At 43.1% G+C, this 26,443-nt stretch overlaps 1 protein-coding gene across 1 annotated transcript in view; it reads left to right on the forward strand.

The window, feature by feature from the left end:
* nsmfa (NMDA receptor synaptonuclear signaling and neuronal migration factor a) overlaps positions 1-26,443 on the forward strand; it is a 97,668-nt gene that overhangs the window by 11,782 nt on the left and 59,443 nt on the right. Inside the window, exons 2-6 of the mRNA XM_074690473.1 lie at positions 1,968-2,029; positions 2,297-3,205; positions 5,526-5,592; positions 18,527-18,541; positions 19,712-19,771. Of these exons, the coding sequence (XP_074546574.1) occupies positions 1,968-2,029; positions 2,297-3,205; positions 5,526-5,592; positions 18,527-18,541; positions 19,712-19,771 (1,113 nt within the window). The remainder of the gene's footprint in view (positions 1-1,967; positions 2,030-2,296; positions 3,206-5,525; positions 5,593-18,526; positions 18,542-19,711; positions 19,772-26,443) is intronic.

Consider the following 26,443-nt stretch of genomic DNA (forward strand, 5'->3'; position numbering starts at 1 on the left):
GCCTTTCTTTTATGGACAGAAGACAAGTAGAGTAGCTGTCACAGTCCACAGTCATCATTGAAGCAGTTTAAAATGATCTGAGCTTTGTGACATGGAGCCAGGGCGCTACACTGACTTCTTCACTGGTAGCACTGGTGTGACCAACTTTCTCAGTTGGCCGCACCAGCACATGATTTGGTCGCACCATTTATTTATTTATTTATTTATTTATTTATTTATTTATTTATTTATTCATTTATTTATTTATTTATTTATTTATTTATTTATTTATTTATTTATTTATTTATTTATTTATTTGTGTGTAGTAACTCTAGCTATGATTTTGCTAAATATTTTACAGTAAATGTGAAGTTTGTCTGCAACAAGCTCTGGCTGACAAAACAGGTTATTTATTTTATGTAACTATGAAAGAAGACAATAAAAATGCTTCTTAAATAAAAGCAAATTATAAAAGATATGCATGTGTGTACATATTAGGGTTATTATAGTTAACAAAAAAAATTTCGTTGAAAAAATAAAATATGAAATAAAAAGTAGGCTTTACATTAAACAATGACTAAAATTCCTAAGTGGGTTTAAAAAACTTACCAAAATTAACCTAAAATGATACAGAAAATATCTTTAGTTTTCATCTTTGTCAATCTGTGTCATACATAAACTTGTTACTTTTACCAATCGAGAGTGCTGGCAGACTACCAGCACTCCTGAATATGGCGGGAGTCTCTCATTTTTTAACATTTTTTCCCGCTGGTCTCCTGGCTCGTGATTTTTCTTGATGGTCCCCCCTACTTTAAGTATGCTCCTGTGATCTCTAATATTTTTCTAAGTCAAATCAAGTCCCGTACTTGGGCGTTTTATCGAAAACTCAAAAACCATCCACCCCCTCTCTCTTAGTTGGTTTGATCCAAAGAAGCTGCAGGAGACCTCTCAGAGATGGAGACAGATAACGGTGCAGCACTTGTTGATGAAGAGTTTATCAGAGCCTTGGCTTTTTTCTTTCTTTCTTTTTTGGAGTTGACATGATATGTTGTGAGCTCTGGTCAAACGTAGCATCCTCTCCAGAGAGAGAGTTTAGAGCAGCGTGAATCATATAGTGAGAAGGCTGACTCTAAAATAGTGAAACGTGTGTCGTAAAGTTCTGTCTGTCTTCAGTGTGTGATGTGCATACGCGCTGCGCGTGTATGCAACGGTGCTCTCTCTTCAGAACAGGAAAGAGTTCAGGTGGAGGGGACTGACTGAGCCAGTGAAAGAGAGGGAGAATTCAAACCACAATGTCTTGTTCAGTGCCTGTGATAGATGGAGTACTAAAACATATGCCCTCACACGAGCGCGACCAGATGAATTTTTTGCTCGCACACGCTGAAAAAATGGTTGCATGTGCGACCATTTTGGTTGCAGTTTTGAGCCCTGAAAAGAAAAAAAAACCTGTTTTACAGCAAAAATGAACATATTTACAGACTGATACAAGAATAACCTCAGCCTGAACAGCTAATTTCCACTGTGGCAAAGGCTAAGATGAAAAACATGAGGCTTCTAAAAGGTAGTCAGTGAACCATTGGGTCAAGTCACTGAAGCTGCAGGCACTAATACCATCTGAGACTGCGCTGAAAGAAAGAAACTAACACAGTCGTGGTCTGCCTTCTGCAAGGACATCCATAAACGCAAACTAAGGTCATATTGAGAAGTTATGTCTAGCAATCCTTCCTTCAATCTTCTTTGGCTGTCTCAAACTCGGCCTCTCTTTGAGTATGAGGCTGCCTGAACTGCAGAGATAAAACAGCAGCATCTTAATCTGTGGGTGGCACAAGCCAACAGAGACAGCAATTAGCTCTATAATTTATAATTCCCTTGCTTGTCTGTCCTCCCTCCCCTTCCATTTCTTCTCTTCCCTCACTCACCTCCTTCTGTCCAACCATGAATTAATGTCTTTATGCATGTCGTGTGTGTGTGTGTGTGTGTCCCCACAGAGCAGCGAGAGCATTTGGAGAGTACCTGTCCCACACAAACCCTGAACACCAAAACGGATCAGGTCAGCGTCTCTGTCCATCCCTTTTTCCGGCTCTGTTAACTCCTTTGTAGTCTTTAATCCTCCCCTCCACCTGTTTCACCTCATCCTCTGCTGGAATGTCACATCGCTTCATTCATGTTTAACTACCACAGCTAATAACCGGAAGAAGGCAGTATATTGTTCTTCTCTTCATCTCAAGCTTTACTCTTACTGTCTCTTCTTCTCTCTAAAGCCCCTTGTTTAAGCTATTCCCCTTTAACACGTTTGTTTTTCTTGCTTTTATACTAGCTCATCTTTTGTGTGAAACCTTGGTTGGTCCTGACCCAGAGTCGCCAAGTGACAAGATTAGCCCCAACAACAACAACAACCACTTCCATACCACCTCCAACATCACCAAGAGCTGTGAGAACAACCAGAAGCCCAGCCCGGTGAAGCCCCCTGTGGGCCTACTCCAGCCACCTCCCCCTTCCATCACCATCTCAACCAAACCATCCCATCTTTCTCTCGAGCGCAGCTTCTCAGCAGAGGAGGACCAGCAGAAGAGTGTTGAGTGCATCCTACAGCCAGCCCGTGTCTACACCATCACCACCCAGCAAGGTATGCTGATGAGCAGTGGTCGAGGCAGCAAAGAGAGCCTAGAACTGGACGTCCTGAAGGAGAAGTCGGGAAGTGGCAGGCTTGGATCCAAAGGTGGCTTGGTCCAGCCCTCCACTTCCCCTTCCTCTGCCTCATCATCCCCAACCCAGTACCACCATGCAGGCAGCAGCCGGGGCACCAGCAGCAGCAGTGGGAGTCACCATCATGACAGCCATCATGGCAACCGCCACCACCATGGTGGCATATCAGGCACCAATATCCCGTCCAGCAGTGGAGGGCCAAGTGGGAGCAGCAGTAGCAACCAGCAGCAACAAGCTCTGAATATGGCTGGATCCCACCACCACATATCACACCATCAACACCATCACCTGTCTCAACCCCTGCTGCAGACCTCAGTCAGCGCCCACAACATCCGCAGCTTGGGCGAGGGTGGAAAGGGTGAGGCAGAGTGCAGCGGGCTGGCCTGTGACTCATGCGGCGGCACCCCCTCAAGAAGTCAGGGCTCCCTGGATCTGGAGAGTGTGTCCCGAGAGGCAGGCAAGCAGCACCAACGCCTAGAGAGGATGTGGAGTGTGGACCGGATGACTGGGCTGGAGAGAGGTGAGAAGGTGGAGGACACAGAGGAAACGAGAGGCGCTGGGGTCCAAACACAGGCGCAAGGGTTTGTTACTTAGACCCTTTGGCCTGAAACTACAGGGTCTGGTGCCAGACCAGAGAGGAAATAACATTTGATTTGTTTGAGATAAGGTTCTCGACAATATTAAGACGAAGGCTGCCAAACTGCTACTGAATGATAAAGCAAGAAGAGAATACAGTTAAATCCTAAATCCACTTCCTCTTAAACCAAAGAATAGATAAACAAGTGATCCCACTGATCACATTCATTAGACAGCCATTTTCCACTGACAGTTCACCAGTGTGGACGGTTCAGGGTTCTGAAAGCTGTGATCCTGTTTAAATGTGGGACAAAAGAACTGCATCTATTCCAAACATATCATTTCATAGTTTCTGGTTTAACAACAGAAAACAGAATCTACGGTGAAGTCATGAGTTACAATAAACCATGGTTCAAGTTTGACTTATGTAGTTGCTATCTTTAGCAATGCTAACATTACCATTATACCATTTACAGACTCAGTTAGTGTAAAAGTGGCTGAAGGTGAGTTTGACTGTTTGGTGCTTTAATAGACAAGAGGTCGAGCTAACTTGTTGTTAGCTAAGAGAGTTTCATTGTTTATCTTGGCTACTGTCCTGCAGTAGCTCGCGGGCCATCATATTTTTTGTTTTTATGCATGGTAAAGGTCCAAATTTTCAGTCTTCTATTGTTTTTAGCAGTCTTTCAATTATGCAATTATAAAATTGCAGAATTAAACTTTTTAAATTAATAAATTCCCATCCTACAACAGTGCAATACCTTCAAGACAGTGTTAGCTTCTCACTTTGGCATGTTGCCAGAGAAGAAGGGCCGCCTTGTGAATATGGTGACTAACAGTCATGGTTTAAGTAGTTTTACTATGCTTAGTTAGCAATTGGTGTTTTCCAACAGTAAAACAAACTTCCATTAAGGATCAAAACAAGAAAACATTTGTAGAGTTATCTGATGGTTAAAATGTGTTTTTTTTTTAATTAATCTCTGACTGAGGTGAACAAACCATAGTGGCTGTGGCTCAGTGGTAGAGCCATTGTTTCTCAGTCAGAAGGCCAGGGGTCAAATCCCAGTGTTACGGCCGAGGTCGTAATGTGTTTAGTTTGTTTGTTTGTTTCTTTATTTGTGGTAGCGCGGCTGTAGAGTGTGCGGCTGTAGAGAGTGTGTGTGTGTGTGTGTGTGTGTGTGTGTGTGTGTGTGTGTGTGTGTGTGTGCGCCTGTTGTGAGTGTCTGCAGGTAGGCCTGCCAATGTGATTGGCTGATCATCGGGCTCGGATTGGCTGGGCGGTCATAAAAGGATGACGTCAGCAAGGAGGCAGGGGAATCCCATCTCCCTCCTCTCCCAACCACCACGCCATGCAGTGCCACGCCACGCTGTGCTCCTTTGTTTAAAGTCTTAGTTTGATTACTCTTATTTTCTGGTAGTTTTATCTAAGTTAGTTTGTAATTTAGTTGTCTTAATTTCTATAATTATCCTTTTCCATTCTTTGAGTTGTTTCTGAGTTAATTTCGTTGTTGGAAAATGTTTTGGGTTGATTTCTTTTTGTAAATAAATAGTTAAACTTGTTTCACCTCAAACTCGTTTTGATTTTCGTGGCTGCTTGGGACTTGGGGGAAATGGGACATCATGTTGTGTTCTGGTCTCCCCTAGACAGGGGAATAAAACCCAGTTTCTGCAGTTGCATGCTGAAGTGTCCTAGAGCAAGACACTGAAACCCAAACTGCTCCCTCTGTTGGTCAGTGGTGTGTGGATGGGTATGAATGGTTAGATAAAAAGGATGGTTCCTACAATAGCAGTGTGTGCCATCAGTGTGTGAATGTGGTGTGGATGGGTATTAGAGATCAGAAGTGTAAGAGCTCTGAGAGACTCGATAAGCTCAATATAAGCAGTGATCCATCAACTGTAGGTGCAGCAGGAATCAGGAGAATCAGGAGAAACAGCATTGTAACAATATTTTATTCTTTACTCAAACTTATTTCCTCTCAGGTCTGGTGGGGAATGAGGGCTTAATGTTGGATGTAATGTGCTGGCCTGTATTTCTGACTCTGCGTTTCCCTGTCCCTCGCTCTCCTCTGCTGTCTCCTTCTGTGTGTCTCCCTCTCTCCATTTGTGGAGTAGTGGACTGTGAAGTGCTAGTGCTGTGGCTAATTTGTGCTTTCATATTTCCAGTATCATTATTTAATGCATTTGCCTCTGCTGACAAACAGGTTTCTCCACTTCTTTTCTTTTCCTTTCCTGAACCTCAGAATCATAATTTTTCTATTTCATTGCAGAAGACACAAACTGGTTCCCCAAGGAAAACATGTTCAGCTTTCAAACTGCCACCACAACCATGCAGGCGTAAGTCTCTCCCTCTCTCTCTCTCTCTCTCTCACACACACACACACACACACACACACACACACACACACACACACACACACACACACACACACTCACACTCACACTCACACTGGTGTTTTTACTGGTAATAAACTTCAGATCAGATACCTAACATCACCACAAACTGTCTTCTGGAGGTTGTGAGAGATTTAAAGGTTTATTCCCAACCTTCCGGGGTACCTGTAAAACTCAGCTAGCTGGCCTTTAAAGTAGGGATGCACAATAACTTTTTTCTTATTTTCAAATACAGATAACTTTCAGCTTCTACAGGCCGATACCAATAACTGTTAACTGATATCACACTAGTGTTGTCACGTTTCCAAAATTATGATTCGATACGATACCTGCCTAAAAAATTTCGATATCGATACTTTATCGATACCATGGCAAACTTAAAATAGAAGAAAACACATTTAAAAAAACAGCCTGAAGAGAAGGCTGCCTCAAGCGAGTTTTTTTGACATCTGTTTGTGTGTCTGTGGGGCTAAGGGAGATTTCTAAATTGTGCTAATATTTAAGAAAACACACACACCCACAAAGTATTATAGATTATATGCAGAATCAGTTGGGTGAGGCAGGGTGAAAAAAAAAAATACTAGTATATTTTTTAATGGTTGAATGGGCCCATATATTTAATTTAAATTTAAACACCACACATTTTCCTTTATAATGATAATTATTATGTTAATAATAATAATAAAAAAAACAAGTTTAACCCTCTCGACTGGATGTTACGTCAGACATGAGATGTGCTCTCTCCACCATAGCACCTGACTTTGAAAACACAAAAACACAAATAAACAGACTCCCACCAAAAAATCTGATATGGGTCTGCATTCACGCTTTACTTAGAGAATTTTCAGCGCGTTCCTTTCACTCAAAAACACCGCTAAATAAGGCTCTAGTTTTCATCGTGTCGTAAAAGGGCGCTACCTCCGCTGCAGAGCCACAGCTGGATACGAGGCTCTCACCGCTTGATGTATCAGTCCGCGCGGGCGGCGTGCCAGACATAAACAAACGCAGGTAGTCTACCAGGACGAAGAGACACGATGAGAACTAGAGCCTTATTTAGTGGTGTTTTCGTGTGAAAGGAACGCGCTGAACATTCTCTAAATAAAGCGTGAATGCAGACCCATATCAGATTTTTTTGGTGGGATTCCGTTTATTTGTGTTTTTGGTCAAGTAAAATATGGCCCCGTCTGAGTGCAGAGGAAATCGGCAGAGGAGCAGGGTGGGGGTGTTTGGTGCGAGCGCTCTGGGCTTCTGCTGCACAAAAACACTGCTGTAGGGGTAATTTCTGCCCTAAATCTTGTGATAGGACCCAACTTGTTCCATCCCGGAGTATCACTTCAAATATGGTGAGTTGAGAGAGACAGTCACAATACATAAAAGACACAAAAAACTCTGAAGCTGAAACTGAAGCACTGTGGTTTATCTTTAAAATGTTCATTGTTGCTGGTTTAAGATGCTGCAGCTCTTTCAAAATTAATTGTTTGAGTTATTTGTTCAGTATTAATTTGCAGCCTTGTAAATATAAGCTCCACTGAGTGTACATATCCTGACTAGGGACATTAAATTTCTCAACCTAACTTTCCTGCATCATCCATAGTAGTATACATTATATAGCCTTAGTGTTGGTTAAAATTAATGTTTATTAAAAAAAATAAAATAAAATAAAATAAATTATATATATATATATATATATATATATATATATATATATATATATATATATATATATATATATATATATATATATATATATGTTCAGCCTTTTTGAGTTTATATTTGTTTTATTTATGTGTAACGTGAAAAAAATACTGTGGATGCCAATTCAAGTCTGTAACTACCACAACATGACTGAGTTAACAAGTCTTTTCCGACATGAGGGGGAACACTTAAATTTTCCCAGTCAGGGAGCGTTGTTTTTTTTATGCCGATGGCTCTTGAACGCATCACTCACTGCAGGCCGTTCATGTCTTACAGTGGGGGCGGGGCACCGCCGGGCTGACAAAGATACATGTTTTCAAGGCTTGCTGTCCTAATATCGGACCGTTAGGAATGACATATTAATTTCCTGTTATCGACCTGATAGCTATTGGTTCGATTATTATCGTGCACCCCTACTTTAAAGCTTGTTCAAGAAGAACAATCCATGAAATCAATTATTTTGTCAATTCTTTTTGATTTTTCAATTCAGTTCAAGTGAAATATTGATGAATGATAAATCTTAGCGATGCCTTTCAAGAGCTGCTGGAGTTTTTATCGCTTCTCATCAGCAAACATCACTAAACTTTACCACTTCGACTAAGTCAGAATCCAAATGTTAAGATTTTAGATTTCCTACCATCATTAGACTTAAAGGGGGAATATTAAGACAGCACATCTACTTTAATGTATTTGTTCACATAATCCAGAGGATTCACTGATCCGCATCATGTAAAATATGCCAACCTAGTCATTTGTGTGTGGTCTGTTCTGAATCTGCTCGCATTGTGACGTCACAAGATGAGAAATTTCAATTCTACCTGACCCCCATGGCCTGGTTTTTTCACCTTCACCCTCAGAACAATCCCTTTAGAGCTCCCCTTCAAGAGTTGTTCCTGATTCCCTCTAATCAGGGCCGTAACCAGGGTTTCAAAATTGGTGAGGTCCAGACCTTGACGCCCCAACCCACACCCACACCCTAACCCACGCACACAAACTTGTGTTATAAAATCAGTTTTGACCAGTAGTAGCTTGAAGTTCCTTTATATTAGACTGCATATAATCATACAGGGCTCTAATTTCGTAGACCAGGCAGGGGCGCAGGCGCACCTGCCCTGCGCCGGCCTTCGCCGTGCGCACAGGGCGTGACCGGCGCACTTTGCAAGTTTCCTGCATTGCCAAGAGAGGCGCAGTACAGGCGCACATGAGCGCAGAGCTGCGCGTCCACGCCTCCCTCCGCACAAATGGCAGAGAGGGAGGAGAAAAGCCGCGAGTGGGTTTAACACAGCCGAGCGCTGTTTTCACCAATCAAACGAGCGCCTCTCCTCGCCTTTAAATGCCCTGCGACTGAGGCGCAGCGTCTGATTGGTCTGAGTGATTTCCAGCACCATGGAGAGAGTGTTGGTAGCGGAGACGGTCAGAGCCGCTGTCCCTGCAGCAGGTCAATGGACAGCGGGGCGCATCGGAGGACATGACGCGCGTCACGTTGTGGGCCAGCTCCCTGGACAGATTTAATCTGTTCCTTTGTCTTTATCCGGAGTAAAAAATGAAGAGACAGTTACACAGCTGGCTTATCCATTCAGAATACTTTTGATCCACCTGAACTCCTGGTTTGTCATCGCCAAGCAGAGCCTTTGGTGATATACTGTATACTCTCCCAGTGTCTCCACCTCATCCTCCTCACAACAATGTACTCCATCTTTTTAGATCACGTTAAAAATAAAGACTAAAACAGAGAAATATGGGAAATCACGGGTAAATCCTGAGTGACATACATTTATTTTGTCTCTTTTTTCTTCGTCTTTTCTCTCCCTCTTTTCTTTGAATTAAATGAAATGAGAGAACCAGATATATACTCAGTATCAGATGTTAAGGCTGTTTATTGTTTAATTGTAAGATGTGCATCAAACTTCCAGCTGCCGTCAGGTTAACTTTCCATGATGACAAACGGCTTTAATCTGACATCAGATGTGACGGGACAGTTAATGTAGATACAAATGTATATGCTGGTTCAGACGGTTACATTAAATAGTGATTGCTGTGATTGTTTATCGCATTAAAATGTGCCTGACACTCTGGAAACCTGCCTCTTAGGCTTTGATGACATGTGCACACATGTGCGCCTGTCACCAAATTACAGCTGCATGGGGTGCGCTGCGCCTTGCGCCGAGGATAGACCAGGTTGGAGCTGGCGAGCTTTCAGCGCACTTTTTTGGCACGAAATTGTCACTGCGCCAACATGAATCTGCTGACACCTCCCCCTGGTGCGCCGTCAACTCCCCCTGGCGCGCCGTCACACCCATCACTGCGCAGACGGTCTACCAAATTGTCAAATTGGCAGCGCATGGCGGTGCGCCGCACGAAATTAGCACTGCGCAGGCTGCGCCAGGCTTGCGCCCCCTGCGCTGCGCCACGAAATTAGAGCCCACAGTGTGAAATGATGGAAGTTTACTTTGGGTTGTTAGCGTAACAGTAATGGACATTTGAGCAAATGAGGAAGAGAGAGATTTTCTGTTGTTAAGACTTTAGAATCCTATTCTCATTGAGACATTGAGATGAGAAGGGAAAATCCCTTTTTATCAGTTTTTGCACAATTCACACCAAAATGTCACCTAAAATAACAGATACACTGCCAAGTGGAGGGGGGTCAAGGAGGTTGATTAGACCCTATAGATTATACTTCATTTTAAGATCATTTAGAAAGAAGGATCTGATTTTTTTTGCAACTTACATCTCTCTCTATCTATCTATCTATCTATCTATCTATCTATCTATCTATCTGCATAAATACATATAGATACATAAAAAAAATAGTAAAAGCCCACATTACTTTGCTGTGATATGATCTGTAAATGTAATCGATGCAAATATAACCCATGAAAGTAAATATATAAATTAACTATACATTTTTTAGAATAAAATAAAATAGAATAAAATGTAAAGTTTGGTGTTGGTACAGACCAGTCAATGACATCCAATGATTCTTTTATTTAGAGCATTATTGGTTGTTTTAAAGCCAGAAACTCTTAGCAGATTCTCTCACCTTTTTGACATGTTTTGTAAACAAAACAATCTGTTTTTAAAAACTGAGAGTCAGTTCTCGTCATAAAAGCAGCACAGAAAATTCCACATTTGATAGAAAAAATGGAAATGCAAACTAAATCAGTATTGTCAACATATCAATAAAAAATAACTGTGTTTTAACTAGTGAGCTTTAACTTTTTGAACTGTATGCTTTGAGTATGTTGCCACGGTTACCCAACGGTTATGCCAGTCCAGCACTTTAAACTGGCATCGGAACTGTCATCAGGCAATTTAACCGGAACGTCTTACACCCGTTTACAGTAGGTTTACCCCAGTCTGAATTAGTATTCACAGACCATGGGATAAAATGAAATGAATTAAATCCTGCTGAAATATTCCGCGGGTTTGGACCTCGGATCAAACCCCCGGCTTCCTCCTCCTCTTTCTAAAGAGTGATATACTGCTGTATCAGCAAAGACCGAAAATAATGGACCTGTCTGCATGAAGTTTTAAAAGACACAGTCAGATCATGTTGGTCAAAAGCACCCGAAGGTCCGGCCTCATTTACAGCGGGCTGCTTGTTGGTAAAACAATAAAGAATCAGTCACTCATCTCACGGTGTCGTTCTCTACTTCCTGTCAAGCGCATTCAAAGTCACTGCGATTACAGGCTTCATCAGATAACTTCCTGCATGCCGCGGTTTCAAAATAAAAGCTCCCCTGTGTTTATATGTTTGATGTGCCGATTGGGGCTCGTTTTATTTTTTTTTTCTGGGAAATTTTTACCAAGGTCCGGACCTCGGTGACCTCATAGCTGGTTACGGCCATGCCTCTAATGAGTGAACCTCTGACCTTTACATGGAGCTGGATTATTCACAGTGGTTGTTTACCTTACCTGCACTAATTCAAATGTAATGACCTCACTTTCTTCCAAAACTTTTAAGGGAGATAAACACATGATTCAAACCTCTTCACTCATTTAAATCTACATTAGGTCACTCTGTCACCATGACAAGCTGACATATAAAGCCAAAGTTAAAACGACCCAAAATGAATAGCTGACCGTTCACAAATGTCTTGTTGTGTAATGGCTCGGTGCTCCTCTTCTATGGCCTCTTCTAAAGTTCAAACAGATCAAACCAGGCTGGGCCTTTTTTGGGCACACTCATGCTTCATTCACTTCAGTCTTGACACTGACATTTAGTGTTCACATCACCTGCAACGTTAAAGGCTTTCACATATTCTTCATATCAAATCTGTCGCAGCTTCCAGCTTTCTGTCTGTATAAAAAATGTTCTTTTTAATGTATCCTCAGTCATTTCTTAAGACTTTTATCATTTCTTCTTTGAACAGGACCCAGTTTAGACATGTTCAGAGCACAAACCCAGACTCAGCCTAATTTAAGTGGTTGTTAAGTGGTAATTATGTGGCATTAGCAGTTGGCTCTGTATTCATGAAGGTCAACTGTGACTCTCTTTCTGTCTCTAAGTTGTGCTTCAACCACTTTCTTTTCCTTAAGGACTATGCTCACTGAATCCTGACCCATATTTCTCTATCTCTCCTTTTGTGCTAATCACTGGACACAAACAGGATTTCGTAAGTATACTCCCCTGCTTGTTTGCTATTCTGCTTGAACTGGCTACCTGTCCTTTTTTAACTGCTCTGATTTCATGCTGATGTCCACCATGTAACCCTCATTATTCAGCTGAGGAAGGCCTGTGTGTGTGTGTGTGTGTGTGTGTGTGTGTGTGTGTGTGTGTGTGTGTGTGTGTGTGTGTGTGTGTGTGTGTGCGTGCGTGTGTGTGTGTGTGTGTGTGTGTGTGTGTGTGTGTGTGTGTGTGTGTGTGTGTGTGTGTGTGTGTGTGTGTGTGTGTGTGTGTGTTGGTGGGCTTCTGGGTAGTTCTGGGCTTACTAAGCAAGACAGCACACATCAGAAGCACTTAGACTCTGGGCGTGTCAGTGGCGCAGTTGGAGAATGCACTTGGTCGGTGATATGAAGGTTGCAGGTTCAAGCCCAGCTCTGGGTGACACATGGCGATGTGTCCTTGGGCAAGCCCCAAGTTGCTCCCACTGCTGCGTATGTATTTGTATATGTATATGTATACACACAGCAGTTGTGGTATTGAATGTCGCCTGAAATGTTATGGACCAGGCTCCCAAACATCACGTGACCCCAATACTTATACCCATAAGTATTGGGGTCATGTGATGTTTGGGAGCCGGCAGAGTGGACGGGCATGAAAGGGTGTGACTGTGTTAGACATACTGTTGGATAGCTAACATAGGCTGTTTCCCAAAGCCCAGGTACCTTGCCTTGCCTTGCCTTGGAAGGCAGTGCCTCCGAAGCCACTTCCTTCCAATCCAAGGCAAGTGTCCTGCCTCTGCTCAAAAGGAGATGCTAGTGGAACAGCCTACAAAGGCATATTTTGGGAGGAGCTCAGACGGCTTTAAATATTGTCAAAACTTGCCACTTTTCTACACTTTTTGCTTTTTTATTGTCACATCATTGACACTCTGCAGGTGCAGCTTCTGAGTAATGATAGTTACGTGAGTGACACACAAAAGAGTTCAGTGGTGTACATGGTATAAGTTGTTATTTTCAGAGGTGTATTTTGTAACTTGCATCTAAATTGGAATTTACCACGTGCCTCCGCTGGTGCGTCTTTTCCTTCCATTTTTTTTCCTTTTTTGTAGATTCACGCGTTGCATGTTGGGTATTTATTGCCATGGCAAGGCAGCGAAGGCTACACCTGTGTATCCTTGGTCAATTAGCCACATGCTAACCAAACAGAGGACATATGCCTCCGGAGGACATGAACATTGGAACAGCACTTGGGCAGCGACTGATGATGTGGATGCTTGCCCACGCCCACCCCACGCCCACATCAGACCAAGGCAAGGCAAGGTACCTTGGCTTTGGGAAACAGCCATAGTAAAAATCAGATCCTTCAGTGAGTGAATGTGAGAGCAAATGGGTGTGGATGGGTAAGTGTGACCTGTGGTGTAAAGCAGCTTTGAGTGGTCCATGACTAGAAAAGTATAAGCTAAAAGTATATAAGCTCAAGTCCATTTACCATTTAGACTCATCAGTCACCAGTGGAAGCTCACCAATACACTTTCAGGTTAAAGTCCACTCGGTGTAGATGTTTTTTGATTAATGAAAAAACAGTCAAAGGGGGAGAAACTGAGTAACAGGATATTACCTCAGCCAAGAATAAAGTCAATAAAGTCCATTGTGATCCACTGCAGCTGAGGTTGCCAAGAACAAGTCGGGGAAATGTCTGCCTTTTTGTTGGCTAACCTACACCCTGTTAGCTCACATCCACCCAGCAGCTTTGTCAGTTTGGCAACGACACTCAGCCAAACCAGGCCACAAGGATGGAAAAAGTTTGGCTGTTTGACTTTAGTGGGGCAGTCATGTCATTAATCATTAATCAGTCATTAATCCCGCAGCAATCTCTGCCAGCTATCACAGAACCTGTGCTGGCTAACATTTCCTGTTTTTGGAACCGACTCTGCTGATTTGATCCTGAGTTGCGTTGTAAAACTCTTTTATCATGAGAAGAGAATTTTAGACTGTATCTTCAAAAAGTAAATCTTTGTTTGCAAATCCACTCTAACTTCTTGCTTTTCTAAATGGATCCTGTAGTTGGCTATCTGAGAATAAGATCAAGAAATCATATCAGTGCTGAAAATGATAACATGAAAAGCTGATAGTAAAACAAAGCCAAGATCTGACATTTCATAATGCTCAACCCAGCTCTAACCACTTATTGCCTAACTAAACCAATCTGGACTAAAATGAACTGACCACAGCTGCTCTCTGTTTGCCTTCCTCTGAATACAATTGACCATGCTAACCTCTGTCTGCTTGCTTCAAGCTAAATGTAGGAAAAAAAAAAGAGGAAGAAAGAGACAGTTTCTGCATTTTTCTCATTGTCAATAAATCCCATGAAAGGAGGTATAGTGAACTAAATTGTTATTGCTGGCTAAACCTGGTGAACCTTGTTCCTCTGGCCCATGCACCAGCTGTTCAACCACAGGCTGTGCAGTTTACACGCGTATGACATGGATGCCATTTCAGTCATATCCCTGCCGATCACAGAACCAGCAGTTTTCTTCCTTCACAGTGAGCCTGTCCTCTGTGGCCTCTGAAACTTCTGACCTCTCCACCTCTTGGCTCTGTATAGTTAAGTGAAATATGATCTGGCATCAATGCAGAGTATTTTAATTTGAAAAAGCAACCATAAGCTGACTTTTGGGTGTCAACTTCCTGTCCTGCTTGATCAGCTATGTGTGAACTCATCACATCCAGCAGACATAGAAGTCTTGCATATCTGCTGTGGTGGGAATAAAGCCTGGGGAAGCAAACGCATTGACTAGTTGTGAAAAGGGAAAGCTCTGTGGCTGCTACGGGGGGAGCAAAGACAGAAGTTAGTGGTAAACCACAGTTTACAGCCTCTGTTTTTGCACAAACGAAACAATCAGAGACAAGACTGATATTTGTTCAGTGATGAAAAAAAAGCCTGAAACCACTGGTGCAGGGCAGGTGTTGAATTACCTTGGAGAAACAGTCTGTTTCTTAAAATGTTCTCAGCAGCAAAGAAACACACTTAAAAATGTTGAATCTTTCTTTGAAAGCTCATCTCACCTGTGGTGTTAGTATATGTATATGTATATGTATATGTATATGTATATGTATACACGCAGCAGTTGTGGTATTGAATGTCGCCTGAAATGTTATGGACCAGTGGGGTATAAGTATTGGGGTCATGTGATGTTTGGGAGCCGGCAGAGTGGCAGTGAAATAAAAGTTCTTCACGATAGCACACAGATACAACTCACAAGTCTTTATATACCATAATTGAGGTACATGACATGGTTTCAGAAATGCTGTGCAGCTAAAAAGTGAAGCACTTAAGGTCTGCCATGGTGAGAAGGGAAAGAGGGGAGCTCAGCGAATGGCACTGACAGTGAATGGCAAGTGACGCGAGGATGAGCAGAACAGGGTACGAGTTAGCGGCTGGTGCGCCCAGTGCCATGTTTAGCATCCAGCCACCAGAGGCCTTTAATTTTTCCAGGCCGCACGAGTGGACCAAATGGATTAGAAGATTTGAGAGATTCCCACAGGCAAGCAATCTGTCTACAAGTTCAGAGGAGAACCAGGTGAATACCTTAGGACTGTACTGTGCATAAGCACGCTTCAGCCTTAAAGCATGTTTGGAATGGCCAGTGTGACCGCAACCGTGCCACATAGCTCCAAGTGGCAGGCAAGGCTGTCCTGTGTACTGAAGAAGAGGAGGTGGAAAGTTCCTTCCTTGGCTCTGTGCGACCTGAAAATGGTGCATGGACTGCTGATGTAAAGGTAATGAATAAAATGCTCACGTTCAAACTCGACACAGGAGCAGACACAACTGCTGTGTCACAGGCTAATTTTAAGAGCATATTCCCCAGTGAACAGCCTCCCCAGCCGCCAGAAACCAGAGAAACCATTGTTAGGTCCAGGGAGGATTCCACTGGAGGTGCAAGGTTTCACCAGACTGCAACCTAAGTATGGAACCAAGCAGACCATGTCTATATGGTCAAAAACCCGAGCACACCTTTGCTGAATCAGCATGTGTCGCGTGAAAAGCACATTCTACCGTTTGTGGAGCACAGTCTCAGGATGAATGCTGGAGCCAAAGTGTCAAGCAAACTTGACGCTAACACGGGGTTCTGGCAGATTCCACTAACAGCAGAGTCAGCTAAGTACACTAAATTCACTACACCCTTTGATCGTTTTCACTTTAACCGTCTTCCCTTCGGCATTAACTCAACACCTGAATACTTTCAGTGTGTGATGGCTGAAGTCATAGAGGGACTGGAGGGTGTGGTTTGCCACAGTGATGACCTGCTGGAGTGGGGCCAAGACCAAGAGGAGCATGTCACTCGTCTCCACTTGTGTGCTTGGAGAAGGAGGCATCACCCCAAATGTGGAAAAGTGCAAACTCTCCAAGAACAAGGTGGCTTTCTTGGGTCACATCATCCCAGCATCAGGCATCAGCCCTGACCCAAGCAAGACAGAAGCCATCACAGGGATGAAACCCACAAACGTGAGTGAGTTGAGGAGTTTTCTGGGCATGGTCAACCAAATGGGGAAATTCATCCCCCAGCTGGCAGAAAAAGACAAAGCGCTTTGTGATCTCCTATCCAAAAACAACTGTTGGGGCGTGGACCAGGAGAAGGCGTTTAGAGAGCTGAAACAAGCACTGACTTCTCCTCCTGTACCGGCCATGTATGATTTAAACAGAGACTTAAGTATTAGCTTACGCATCTTCATATGGTTTGGGAGGTGTTTTTCTCCAAAATAATCTTCTGAAGACGGCATAATTCCTACCTGGCTCTACTCGCTTATAGAACTACACCTCATCAGAAGGGCTACAGCCTAGCTCACCTACCCATGGACCGAAGTCTGCGCACCATGGTGCCAACTTTTCCCTCTCAGCTGGACCTGACAGCAGCATACTGGTTCAGACAGAAAGGGAGAAGAGGATATCAGATGCTGCAAACTACAACAGGCGTCACTGTGCAAAAACTCTCAGGGACCTGACTCCAGGAGAACATGTTTGGGTCATGACACTAAATCATCTGGAACTATGATTCAAAATCACTCCACTTCAAGATGTTACCTTGTGGATTTACCCCAGGGAGTGGTGAGACGCAACCACCTACATCTGACACCTTATCAGACACCCTCACAGGACAAGCCTGCATCACAGCAACAAGTAACAGAGCCAACTTCCTGAGCAGGCTCCCAGCCCACCTGCTGTGGCATCTCCAGTCTCACCTACACAGACTTCAACTCTCAAAACTAGGTCTGGCAGAGTTGTTGTTGAGCCTGTTAAGCTTGACCTGTAGACTGAAAGATGAGAAGAGACTTTGTTGTGATAGGTTCATGTTATGATGTAACTGTTACTAAAAAAGATAATGAGAGTTATGGTGTGAAGTCTGTGCACTTTAAAGCAGCCAATGAAAAATTCAGGGTACTGTTATTGCATAATTAACATGTTTATTTCAGTTTATGTTTGCTGATCACAAAAGTGCCTGATCCTGCTTTTCTACCTTGCAGGTTTTGCATGACCTTTTATGGGGAAAAAGCAGTTGCTCTTTGTTCTCTCAAAAAGGGGAAATGTTGTGTTAGTTTATGTTGACAACACGCAGCAGTTGTGGTATCGAATGTCACCTGAAATGTAATGGACCAATGGGGTTTAAGTATTGGGGTCATGCGATGTTTGGGAGCTGGCAGAGTGGCAGTGAAATAAAAGTTCTTCACGACAGCACAGAGATATGACTCACAAGTCTTTATAAACCACTTTTGAGGTACAGGACATCGCCCATGTACATGCCATGATTAACAAAGAGACAAAAGGCTCGACGAGAAATAAATCCTGTGAGTTCACCACAGGAGCTTAAAGTTTTAGTGAGGCCACAATTAATTAAAAGAATTAGACAATGAGCTGCTTCGGCCTCTCAGGCTTTAAATGCATTTAGCACGATGATTAATGATGAACGGCTCACACCAGAAAGAAAGGAGAATCCATTTTTTTTTCTGAACCGCTTATCCTGTTCACGGTAGAAAGGTGAATCTATCAAAAAAAAAAAATCTGATTAGCATTTTCAGAACCGGCTGTCTGCCAACAGTCCTGAAAACGTTTGAAGACATCCAAAGAGGTTGTCTTCAAACGTCTGTGAACACTACTTGGGCACAGTGTGCTTTTAGTAAAATGTTTATTGAAGCTAGACACTTTTATTGTTTTAGGTAAGAGGCTGCAAGTCTGAGAGCCTCAGACTTTAAGGGAGTCAGTGGACAAGTTACCTTTACTTCCATGGGATTTGTTGAAAACAAGAGAAATGAAGAGAAATGTCAGCGTGATCCTAGAAAAGGATGTTTTGTTTTAGTGGGGAATCTCACAAGTAACTTTCCTCTTTATAAAAAATCTCCTCAGAAACACAACCAAGCCTTGTTGAAGGAGCTTAGTCTCCGGTGTTGACAAATGTTCCTCAGTTTTACAGTGTTGCACAACGGCACTTTTTTCTGTTTAAGGACAATTAAGACTGTTAAAGACACAGTCACACATTGATAGTGATGAATGTCACACCATGCTCACACCATACAAGTCTAGCCTGAGCACATGGAGATCACTTTCTGCTGGCCAAAACTACTCAAAAGATTTTAGACAACTGAGTTAATGACGGAATTGCATGACTATCTGCCTATTGTCTTAAGCTCTTTTTCAATCAAATACCACTTTAAATCACATGATTTACACAAGTAGAAACAAATAATATCAACACAGGGATTTAACACAATTTACCATCACTGATACTGAAGTGACAAGATTCCCCTAAAACAAACTATTCCTATTCCTGGGTCCGTTTGCACGTCCAGTCTTAAAACAAACGGGAGTATGAGTCCTAACATACTGTTATAGAGCTGTCTGGCTGTGTGTTTGGCTGTAGCATCAGCCCCAAGCACAACTACTAATAATCGTTACAGTGCGAAAGTGACGCAGGTGCAGATTACGTCATACCTCGAGGAACCTCCTGGAAAACCCCATCCAACAAATTCAAACTGAGCATGCCTACTACACATTAACAGTGATAAACATGTGGTAGAGAGCGGTAACAGTGTGACTGAGCTCAAGACACCCATTTCCCAGAGGAAGAAATGGAGACTTGATTAAAGAACATAGAATGAACAAACAGCTGTTATCAGATGGTCAATCAGAGAGCAAACACAGATTTTTCCAACTTTTCTAAAGATTTGTTTGACCCCTAAATATCTGTTCTCTTTACATATTTCATCTTAAGCTGTAACACAGTAACAGTAACAATATCTAGTGAACAGCTGAACAGGTGATGTAATCCTGCTGTTGGGGCCTGTCATGGTGGGATCTACCCTCCATTAAATAAAATGCACATTAAACTAGTTTATGCTAATCCTTTACAAAGTACAAACAGTCTGTTTTCCTCACTAATGGCAAGACATGCATACTGGGCCTGGTCTGAAATGAGGAAGACACTTGAGGTCTCAAGGTCAGGGTCTTCATTTGAAAAAGGGTCATTATGACATACAGACTCATTTGTTGCAGCTGTGAAATTAAAGTTCCCATTGAGCTGATGATGTGATTTGAATTCCAAGTCTTAACATTCAAAGCTAGCTGCTGCCTCCCTTTCATAACCAAATCAACCCTGCCACTAAACACCCTGGCATCAGCCTCCCCTCACTATCCTACACCCCGCCCCGCCTGCGTTCTTCCTCTCTCTCACCCCTAAAATGCTGTGCCACATCCTGGCTGGGCTTTCCTGGGATTTGTGCAGAGAAAGAGGAGAGAGAGGGAGCAGGATTCAGCAGAAGTTATCCAGAGGTATGCTGCCCTTGCTGGGCTTGTGCTATACTCGAAAGTTGTTTGTGCTTGCATCCAGCTACAGCGACGTTGTCTCGCTTATTTGCAGCCGTGTCTAATCTGACTGAGCCGAAGAGTCACAGCGGGATATAAAAAGATATGAAGATATCAGCAGCTTTCAAAGGATGTGTTTACTTGAGCCCTGCTGGTATTTCTACTTTTCCCAAAACCAGATTAGTACCGCAACAGCGCACCAGATTTTTATTCTCAGATTAAACTGAAGCCACCAAAAAGGCCGCGTGATGAAGAGGGATGCGTTGAACAGTGAAATTAATACATACTACTGAAAGGCCTCAATGACCTGTTTAAGTGACATCTAATCTGGAACAAAAGTTCTTTAAAGTTTAAAAAGATGGATTTAAGGCAAAATGTATAATGTATTCATTGATTCATTGATTCATGTTGTTTCAACTTCCGCTCTAAATATCTGTACCAACATGAAAAGGATGACTGGGATTAATCTTTCGTATTAGTGAAAGTAACACTTTAGACACTGGTGGAAACACAGAGAGTGATTCTGTAACCCACAGGACAGGTTAACCAGCTCAGAGAAGCTCCCACTCAGGCCCAGATGCTCTGTCACACAGGGGCAGATGGTAAATGTGGCGCCTTGCCTTTTGTCTCACTTCTTTTGACATCTCTATGTCATCCATCTGCAGTGCCATATGGGGCGCCGTTTGTAAAGCAGCGCATGCTAAAAAAAACCCAGCAACATTTTGTCACATTTAGCTTCAAACCGTGTGCAAAAAAAACGGGTGTGATTTTTGCTAGTGACCTTTTATGACATTTAGAGCAATATTTGTCATCTTTGAAATATCTTAAATAGTAAAATGTAAATATTAAATGTCACACATAAATGCTATATAAATGCTAAATATAAATGTAAATTTTAAATATAAATATAAATGTTAAATATAAATTTAAATATAAATCTTAAATATAAATAAAATGTTAAACCTAAATCTAAATTTCAAATCTAAATGTTAAATCTAAATATCTCAGATGCAACTAAATATTTAGCTAATATGCAAATTGAAACTCCCAGTAACAGGAAGTACCAAAATAAAAGCTCACGCAGCTACCATTGTGGTGTTCAACATGTTATCATGCAGTGTCAGAAATAAACGGCTGCTAGCACAGCTGATAGAGAGAATCTGATCTATTTAATTGTGGTGTTTTGGCAGAATGAATTACAAAGATATATTTCCCCCAGTGACAACTTCGGGTTTCCCCCCTTGTAGACTTGGGTAAAGTTAGAGTTAGATGTTACATCTACAACAACTGTACTAACTGCATTTTTGTTAACTGTAGTGGCACCAAACTCACCCCGATGATCAAGCATATCTTCTTAAATATACCAAAGCTCTTACCTTAGAGAACAATGTTAGTTTAGTTAGTTAGTTGTCTAAACAGTAAATACAGTTGTTGTGAAGATGTTTGCTGTGATTTTGTAGATGTAACATCCAACTCTAGCTTTACCCAAGTCTACAAGGGGGGAAACCCAAAGTTGTCACTGGGGGAGTATACCGTGCGGTATGATGTCCCTGTGGAGGTGGACGGTGTGGCCGGTCCAGGTGGAATAAGAGAGTTCCTGGCAGCCTGTAGTGACATAAACAACGTATTAACTACATTTTCTGTACTGTTTTTAATGTTTACATGCTTAGCAATAAAAGACGAAGCAGATATGTTAAGCATGAAGGGCACTTTAGCGAATGGGCTAACTAAGGTCGTCTACAGTAATTTTGTCATGTTTGAGCTAATGCAAGGCGAGTTGGAAACACTGACAAAGTGCGGTTACTCTGTAGCAGGCGATGTAGCTGACGCCGTAACAAATTGTCTTATGGCTGCCAGAACAGCCCTTCCTATGCTCTCAGCCATACCAGTCTCCCCCGTCATTTTGTGCGATATATATCTTTTTAATTCATACGGCCAAAACACCACAATTAAACAGATCAGATTCTCTCTATCAGCTGTGCTAGCAGCCGTTTATTTCTGACATGGCATGATAACATGTTGAACACCACAATGGTAGTTGCGTGAGCTTTTATTTTGGTACTTCCTGTTACCGGGAGTTTCAATTTGCATATTAGCTAAATATTTAGATTTAACATTTAGATTTAGATTTAGATTTAACATTAAGATATAAAGGGATAGTTTGGGTTTTTTTGACATGAACCTGTATGGCATCCTCATCTGTAGTTACGTGCATCAGCGCTGACTTACCCCTTTCAGCGTCCTGTGACCCCAGATCTAGTGCGGTTTTGGTCCAGACAAAAGTAGTCCGGCAACATGGCTGGGGTCATGAAAATAAAGCATTTTTCCTCTCAAAACAAATTGTTTTCAAAAGAGTGATAAATTTGCATCACAAAACTGCAAACTGGAAAAAAGTCAGACTCTGTTATCACTTGGTACTACTTTCTGGTGCGTATCACTGCGCCGCGTGGTGCATCCAGCTGACCGGGGTGCGTAATTCATGAATTTCCCTTAGGGGATGAATAAAGTATATTTTATCTTTTATCTTATCTTTTTTTAATCATCATCATTACAACTTTAAAAAGTTAACGATAACATGTCTGACTACGACACTGATGAAGATGACATAACATTTAGCACAGAGCCAAGGGGATATCTTTATGAACCTGAATATACCATCCATCCATCCATCCATCTTCTTCCGCTTATCCGGGGTCGGGTCGCGGGGGCAGCAGCCTAAGCAGGGAAGCCCAGACTTCCCTCTCCCTAGCCACTTCGTCCAGCTCTTCCGGGGGGATCCCAAGACGTTCCCAGGCCAGCCGAGAGACGTAGTCTCTCCAGCGTGTCCTGGGTCTGCCCCGGGGTCTCCTCCCGGTGGGACGTGCCATGAACACCTCTCCAGGGAGGCGTCCGGGAGGCATCCTCATCAGATGCCCGAGCCACCTCATCTGGCTCCTCTCAACGCGGAGGAGTAGCGGCTCTACTCCAAGCTCCTCCCGGATAGCCGAGCTTCTCACCCTATCTCTAAGGGAGAGCCCGGCCACCCTACGGAGGAAGCTCATTTCGGCTGCTTGTACCCGCAATCTTGTTCTTTCGGTCACTACCCACAGCTCATGACCATAGGTGAGGGTGGGAACGAAGATCGACCGGTAAACAGAGAGCTTCGCCTTCCGGCTCAGCTCCCTCTTCACCACGACAGACCTGTGCAGAGTCCACATTACTGCGGACGCCGCACCGATCCGCCTGCCGATCTCTCGCTCCATCCTTCCCTCACTCGTGAACAAGACCCCGAGATACTACCTGAATATACTGATGCTGAAATTCATCAGATGGAGTTAGAATGGGTTGAGAGAAACGATCACAGTCATGTTGCTCCTGGAGCCACAGCTGGAGTCATGAAAGAGAGGGTGACAGACAAATGGTGGTGCACTTGTCAGAAGTGTGAAGTAATGCCGACAGAGGTGGAATGCTACTGCTGCCACGAATGGAGCCTCATCATACCACAGATGCAAGACCTTTCAATTGATGAGGAGGCCAGCGTTGCAGCTTCTGTCTGCATCACAAACAATAATGACCTCCCTGCACTACTGAATGAGGGTGTCTTACAGACCTTTTTTCACGTATCTAGGTACGTGGAAAAAGCACAGGCACTCCACCTCTGTCGGCATGACTTCACACTTCTGACAAGTGCACCACTATTTGTCTGTCACCCTCTCTTTCTTTCACGGCTCCAGCTGTGGCTCCAGGAGCATCATGACTGTGCCTTGTCTCTCTCTCCACCCGTTCTAACTCCATCTGATGAATTTCAGCATCAGTATATTCAGGTTCATAAAGAAATCCCCTTGGCTCTGTGCTAAATGTAATGTCATCTTCATCAGTGTCGTAGTCAGACATGTTATAGTTAACTTTTTAAAGTTGTAATGACGGTGATTACGCACCCTGGTCAGCTGGATGCACCGCGCAGTGATACGCACCAGAAAGTAGTGCCAAGCTATAACGGAGTCTGACTTTTTTCCAGTTTGCAGTTTTGTGATGCAAATTTATCACTTTTTGAAAACAATTTGTTTTGAGAGGAAAAACGCTTTAATTTCATGACCAGTCATGACCAGCCATGTTGCCGGACTACTTTTGTCTGGACTAAAACCGCACTAGATCTGGGGTCACAGGACGCTGAAAGGGGTAAGTCAGCGCTGATGTACGTAACTACAGATGAGGATGCCATACTGGTTCATGTCAAAAAACCCAAACTATCCCTTTAAGACTAAACTCTTTTGTTTGTAGTGGGCTGAAAACCAGTTGATTTCTGATGTGGAGGTGAAACAGCATTTGGCTGAATGGGGTTTCATGGCTTCTGCAGCTGGCCATTAGCTTCACTTTTTAACATCAGAGATGGCTGCTTCCTCATTACATTGCCAATTTGAAAAAATTCAAATTATATTCATTAATAAACGATGATATAGATTCAGTGTTCAAGTAAAGCCTGGCTCTCACCAAAACATGTTAAAACCATAACAGATCTAAAATGCATAAGGATCCATACACATGACAACAAATAGCAGCAGATCAGTTCTGTTCACTATCTGTGCCTGAAAAAAAAACACACACACAAATGGGGCTCTCTGTAAACAAGAAACTAGGGCAAAGACATTTCAGAAAGTAGAACACTGGAAAACTGTGTTAAATGTGTTAAGAAAGTTAGAGTAAGCTACAAAAACAGTCAGAAGAAAAAGTGGGTTAACCCTAACCCATAGCAAGAGGAGTTACTCCCCACATCCCAAACAAAGACATAATGAAAAAATGTCCATACTTAACATGGGCAGATTTTCAAACCATAACATAAACATACATTTTGGAAATCCTTGACTCTGTCTTTAAGCTGTTCACGATGCTTCATTCTGAATTCTGAAAATCTTCAAGATCCTCATGGCACTTACTTAAATGATGAGGATTTCCAAACTGGTTCATGACATGTTGGCGGAAGGGTCTCAAACACCAAGGTCTCACCACAACTCTGCCCCTGACAGACCTCCAAAGGGAGCCTTAGAAACACAGCAGCTAAAAGAAAGCATTTCAGACAGAGACTGAAATAAGGGTTCCTAAGGAGAAAAGTGAAAAAATAAAAAATAAAATAATGGACAGTTAATATAGATACAAATGTATATGCTCGTTCAGACAGTTACATTAAATAGTGATTGCTGTGATTGTTTATGACACTCTGGAAACCTGCCTCTGAGGATTTGTTGACATGTGCGCCTGTCACCAAATTACAGCTGCGTGGGGTGCGCTCCGCTTTGCGCCGAGGATAGACCAGGTTGGAGCTGGTGAGCTTTCAGCGCACTTTTTTGGCACCAAATTGTCACTGCGCCAACATGAATCTGCTGACACCTCCCCCTGGTGCGCCGTCAACTCCCCCTGGCGCGCCGTCACACCCATCTCTGCGCAGACGGTATACCAAATTGTCAAATTGGCAGTGTGCGGCGGAGCACCGCACGAAATTGGCACCTTGGGCTCTAATTTCGTGGCGCAGCGCAGAAGGGGCAAGCCTGGCGCAGCCTGCGCAGTGCTAATTTCGTGCAGCGCACCGCTGTGCACATGTCATCAAAGCCTCAGAGGCAGGTTTCCAGAGTGTCAGGCATATTTTAATGCAATAAACAATCACAGCAATCACTATTTAATGTAACCGTCTGAACCAGCATATACATTTATATCTATATTAACTGTCCCGTCACATCTGATGTCAGATTAAAGCCGTTTGTCATAATGGAAAGTTAACCTGACGGCAGCTGGAAGGTTGATGCACATCTTACAATTAAACAATAAACAGCCTTAACATCTGATACTGAGTATATATCTGGTTCTCTCATTTCATTTAATTCAAAGAAAAGAGGGAGAGAAAAGACGAAGAAAAAAAGAGACGAAATAAATGTATGTCACTCAGGATTTACCCGTGATTTCCCATATTTCTCTGTTTTAGTCTTTATTTTTAACCTGATCTAAAAAGATGGAGTACATTATTGTAAGGAGGATGAGGTGGAGACACTGGGAGAGTATACAGTATATCACCAAAGGCTCTGCTTGGCAATGACAAATCAGGAGTGCAGGTGGATCAAAAGTATTCTGAATAGATAAGCCAGCTGTTTAACAGTCTCTCCAATTTTTACTCCCGATAAAGACAAAGGAACAGATTAAATCTGTCCCGGGAGCTGGCCCACACGGTGACGTGTCCTCCGTTGCGCCCTGCTGTCCATTGACCTGCTGCAGGCACAGGGACCGTCCCCGCTCCCTCTCTCCGCGGTGCTGAAGATCAGTCAGACCAATCAGACGCTGCGCCTCTGCCGCAGGGCATTCAAAGGCGAGGAGAGGCGCTTATTTGATTGGTGAAAACAGTGCTCGGCTGTGTTAAACCCACTCACGGCTTTTCTCCTCCCTCTCTGCGATTTGCGCGGAGGGAGGCGTGGACGCGCAGCTCTGCGCCTGGACTGCGCCTGGACTGCGCATCCCTTGGCACTGCAGGAAACTTGCAAAGTGCGCCGGTCACGCCCTGTGCACACAGCGAAGGCTGGTGCAGGACAGGTGCGCCTGCGCCTGCGCCTGGTCTACGAAATTAGAGTCTCTCACACCTCATGCCCCCTCAAGTGTAGCCACCCACCGATTAGCCAG

Source organism: Halichoeres trimaculatus, unplaced genomic scaffold (genome assembly GCF_033239565.1).
Source record: "Halichoeres trimaculatus isolate MK-OKI-2021-1 unplaced genomic scaffold, fHalTri1.1 fHalTri1_scaffold_16, whole genome shotgun sequence".
NCBI lineage: Eukaryota > Metazoa > Chordata > Actinopteri > Labriformes > Labridae > Halichoeres > Halichoeres trimaculatus.